Source organism: Wasmannia auropunctata, unplaced genomic scaffold, assembly GCF_000956235.1.
Source record: "Wasmannia auropunctata unplaced genomic scaffold, wasmannia.A_1.0 LD336063.1, whole genome shotgun sequence".
NCBI classification, from domain to species: Eukaryota; Metazoa; Arthropoda; class Insecta; order Hymenoptera; family Formicidae; genus Wasmannia; species Wasmannia auropunctata.
Genome location: NW_012026827.1, coordinates 726,093 through 731,410, shown reverse-complemented (window position 1 = coordinate 731,410; position 5,318 = coordinate 726,093). Strand labels below are relative to the sequence as shown.

Sequence of the window (5,318 nt, the reverse complement as noted above, 5' to 3'; positions counted from 1 at the left end):
GAGATGTGTATAAGAGACAGGTCTTTTTGCTACGTAGACAATGTAGACTTGTAAACTATGTGGAATTTTGTAAATTGTATCACTAATATATATATAATATAAAAGAATTAAATTACAAGACAGTCTCTACCCATAGTAGAAATGCCCAAATAAATGTATCTAGGAACAGACTAAAGATACCACGACATCTTTAGGATATTCTTGATGTATTTTGAACATTAATTTAACTACGAGATTAAGATTAAGAATGCAACCAGAGAATTTTTCTTACTGAAATGGTAGTTTTTTTTACATAAATGTTAAATTATATGTATTTATTAAATGAATAAATATATAGTCTACTGACTGTCTACATAGATGACACTTTTACAATAGTTTACGTTGTCTACACGTAAACGTATAAAGTATTATATTTTACGCGTAGATGCACAACCCTGGTTCATTGTATATGCTATATTCGTCAAAATTATCATATAATTTTCTATTCAGTTTATATATTCCGCAGAAAAATCCATTTGTGAATAAATTTTGCAACTAAATAATCTCTGTTATTCTCATCTCAAGTTCTTTGCAAACACTTGAAGGATACGCAATTTTTTTTTACTCAAGATTCAACTGATACAAATTTCAAGGTCTGTTAATACGTATACGTGAATCTTTTTTTCAATACTCGACCACTGAATCGCGAAAAAGAGAATTCAAGCTATAACTCAAGGACAAATGTCATCTGAGTTACTCACTTGAATCGTGATTACAAATGTGAAGTTATGCAGAATGTAAAAATCATGAAGTTATATAAATATTAAATCGCTCTCAAATTTATTTATTGAACTCGTCTCAGAATAGTTTTAGCTGATAATGAGTTTCTCAGCAAAAACGCGACTATATGACTTAATAATAATATTCAATTAGTCTTATATCTCGATCTATATATTATTATTAATTATATCTAATAATTAATAACAATATTGAATTGTAGGTATAAACAAATTTTAAATATGTTTCGAATATAATATAAATAAGAGCTATAAATTCTTTATTTCAAATTTGCTGTATCGTTAGACTTAATGTCAATGAAAATGAATGCGAATTTGTTATCAGATTTAGGAAATTTTCTTCGAGTTATTCTTCTTCGAAATTGTGTATAGTTTACGTATATCATACGATTCATACGTAATGCTTAAAGCATGCAAAAGCTATGCAAAACATTGCATAATTGGTTACATATTTGTCACGTTAAGTGCAAAATCAACGTGTTTCGTGTACTCTCAAATTTTATTAAATATTTTTTCTAATAATTGTTTTCTTCACAGTTTTAAAGAATCATTTTAAACAGACATTTTCTAAATAAGAAAACAAAAATAAATCCGCGCGAAGGAGGTTTTGGTTTCAAACAAGGCTAAGGCCATTGAACATATAGATGCGGTTTATATTTCCATATTTATATATAATCATTATAATACATTAAGACGCAATTTTGCATTACCGCATGACACAGCATATTACTGATTGCAAAGAGGTACCATGATTATTTGAAAAGTTTCGATATCGTTACGATAGATTTCGTGGAAAATGACGCCTTCGGAAAGCAAGTTCTCTCAAATCCATAATAGAATCACGTAATAGCCACTAATAGCATTATGCTGAATTTAAATTCCGTCTTTTCGGAATCAATGACGTTCCCAATTGATCTTTGACAGTCGCATGTTACTTAACATTACTTGCCGTGTACGAAAACGCTTGACAAAAGTTAAATACCGAAATAGTTAAATTATTAACGCATTGTACATATCCTGTATGAATAATTTTTGTCGCTTAATAGAGGTACAAGTCATTTCTAAAAATACTCAGATACTCCGTCACTATTGCGTCAAATATCGAAATAATTACGGTACACAACGTAGAAACATTATACGACATATAACAACCTATAATTACACAGAAAATCATATACAATTGTAAATGTATCAAAAATCTCATATCACATCTGTGAATTTGTTTCTTGGCGTTATTATATAGTTTTACGTAACGCTATTAAATATGCGCAAGTATCATACAAGAATTGTAATGAAGTTATATATATCTTCAAAAGAATAAAAAAAGAGAATAGATACACGTGTACATAATACTTTACACGTTCATAATACTTTACAAGATAATACAATTTTGAAAACTAAGTGTAATTAAATATATAATTAAATATATAATTAGCAGTAAATGCTAAATTATAAATATACGCTAAGAAAATGCTGAGAACTAATTAACACTATGTTTAAGAAAAACATTTATTTTCTGCACTTGAGAAAAAAATATTTACAGAAAATATGTTTTTTCTCCTGTATTGATATTTGCAAAAGATTTTTAAAGTAACTTGACTTGCAACATAATTCCGATTTGAAATTAATTACTTAGCGAAAAACTAAAATGATGTATTGAATTTACTATGCACGGATTTGCATGTATGATTGCTGGTAATATAGTTTTATTTACATATGTAATAACGTTATGTTCGCTTCGGTAATGCATTTTATAAAAAGAACCGGTTTAAAAGTTACCGTCATTTAAGTCATTTAAAACAAGGTCAATTGATAAGGACGTGTTTTTATAATATTCTTTTGACTTGATTATTGTGTTGTGGAAAAATTATTATTGCTAGGAAATAAACATCATTGTTAGCGATCGTTCTCATAAATGAAATCAGTAAATCGATTTTTATTTATTATAAAATATATATTTAATATATTATTATAATATAAAATATATATTTAATATATTATTATAATATAAAATATATATTTAATATATTATTATAATATACATAATATATTTATTATAATATGTAAAACATTATTAAATTTATTAAATACAGCATAAAATATAGTTTTTTTATACCCATGTGTGGAATTTCATGCAGTAGACCGAAATTGGTACTGGCTCAGTACCTTATCATAATTCAATTTCCCCTTGGGTATCTTCAAAATTTATATGTGTAAATAAAATAATTTGTTTTTTAATAAACAAAATAAAAAATATTGTATATATGTATTTTTTTTATTTGAATAGAATATATCATAATTATATATAAATATGTTAAATATCTAGAACACAATATCAGTAATTGTACAATACAGTAATTGTACGAACAAGAAAGAATATAGTACAATAAAATATCCATAATGTTTATGACGTGAAATATATGACGACGAAAAGTGACTAGTTAAATAATATGTTACCGTTTTAGATGAGATATTATGTTTTTAAAATTATTAAGAATTCAGTTTATTTATATTGTACGTATTATTATCAAAACTGCCCGATATACAAGAAGACATAACAAAATAATTGTGTATTCTTGGTGACGAGAAACAGCATGACGTTTAATTTTAGGTACATAATTAACGATTACTTATGTAAGCAAGAATAATAAAAGAACTGCACATATTGATTCTTTTGTAATAAGAATGTAACGTGCGTGTAAGGTCAACAACGTGGAAGGTAATATGTGAAAACGAAGCATTTGTCTTGACTTAATCATCTTTCTTTTACTATCATCAATTTAGTTTCATTAACAAAAAAGATATTTTTTTTTAACTGAGCTCTGGGAGATTAGGAGAACGACATCACGCGAATTATTAAGTTTATGACGCCCAGTACTAGTAAAGCTGTGATAACTGTCAACAGAGTGTAATGGAAGATCTTCAGTCTGAAAGAAAAGATTCGCAATGAACGCGATGCAAAAGAAGCAATAGCGATTTGCAGGCCTGAGTAATTACTCACTTCTCATATTTCTCTCGTCCCTTGTCTATGGTCTCTAGCGGATCTTTAGCTATGTACAGACGCAGACCGGGTATCATGTGCTTGAGATATGATTCCCAGTTCAAATTATCTATGTCAAAATTGAAAATCTGGCGGTCGGCTAGTGACACGCGACTCCAGAGCTTTACAACGGCGTCGTTGCTGAATCGCCATTCTTTCGACGAAAAGTACGATATCACGGAGCTGAACTTGTGTATCTTCTTGTACGCATTCAGTAGCCTGAAAATTTACAACTTCAGTAAATCTCGTTGGATATTCGTAATAACGTTTTATTGTGCCTTTAAGCAAAACTATAGTAAATCTCTTACATAGGTTTTCGACCGGTGAGTACGAGCAGAATGTCGGTTACGATAGCGGGTATTATGTGCAAAAATATCACGCAGAAATTGTGCACCAGTTTATGTTTGTTTAGGAAGAAGAAGTAGTACCAAAAAACGTGCGTGCTTGGTACCTGCATGCCATATATTTCATTTATTTTCATGAATCTTCTCCAGGTGATGGGATTTTGGCATGCCGACACGTAATTATAAATCGGCACTCTCTCGGTTTCTGGAACATCCGGATTCGCGTTCTCGATGCTCAATAAAGTATTTCTACAAAAATATGTATTTTAAATGATAACGCGTATTTCATGCTTCACTCTTTTGTTATATTTTGTTATATTTTAGGATAGCATTAATATAAAAGTTTTAGAATATAAAATCTTATCAAATTCTAATTTAAATCTAATAAAATTACATATAAATCCTTAGACATATTTTTGACATTTCATTTTCTTGATCTGACTTCACATCTACTTATTGGAATTCTGTTAAATGATATTTATTCTTAAAGAAACATATAATTTATTTTGATCATATTTTCTTGATATTTAAAATTCTCTTGTTTTACATTGTACTTAATTTGTTTCTTGTGTGACATTGCAGTTTTATTTATAAAAAAAAACTGAAATCAATTTGCATTGAATAGAATTATGAATCGTAACACGCTCATCTCGAGTTTGTGCCAATGCATGGAAACAATTACTATGTCAGTAATTGTTTAGCATGACAATTCAATAAATTGTAAAGAACGGTTAATAATTACACATAACGTATGAATAATTTTTATTTTCAATTTCAGTTATAAATGACAAATATATACAAATAATTGTATTCACTGAGGACAAATTCGATAGTGATAGATTTGATGACAAAACAATATACACTTATTTATTTATTTTTTTACACAAATAATTGTGTATAATAATTGTGTACCCTATTTATTAAAAGAAATGATATTTACGAGTACAATTGGAGATTTTAAAGAGAGATTTAATTTTTTATCAATAGTACTTAAGGCGATGCTGGAAGGTCGAAAAAATTTGCACGAGGTCGATAAAACAGACTCTTCGATGTCAGTGGTATCTCTAAATGAATTTTATACAATATCTTTTGTCTCACTCAAACACATGCAATGTCCTTATCTAACTTATTGAAGTGCAAAATCCAGCACTTACTGCA

At 28.3% G+C, this 5,318-nt stretch overlaps 1 protein-coding gene across 2 annotated transcripts in view; it reads right to left on the bottom strand.

Moving 5' to 3' along the window:
* Positions 1-3,030: 3,030 nt before the first annotated feature.
* Positions 3,031-5,318, bottom strand: part of LOC105450337 (fatty acyl-CoA reductase 1-like) — a 5,911-nt gene continuing 3,623 nt past the window's right edge. For both annotated transcript variants that reach the window (XM_011690126.1, XM_011690127.1), the window contains 3 exons: positions 4,125-4,409; positions 3,778-4,035; positions 3,031-3,703 (listed from right to left, as the gene is read on the bottom strand). In XM_011690126.1, coding sequence (XP_011688428.1) covers positions 3,607-3,703; positions 3,778-4,035; positions 4,125-4,409 — 640 coding nt within the window. In that variant the 3' untranslated portion in view covers positions 3,031-3,606. The remainder of the gene's footprint in view (positions 3,704-3,777; positions 4,036-4,124; positions 4,410-5,318) is intronic.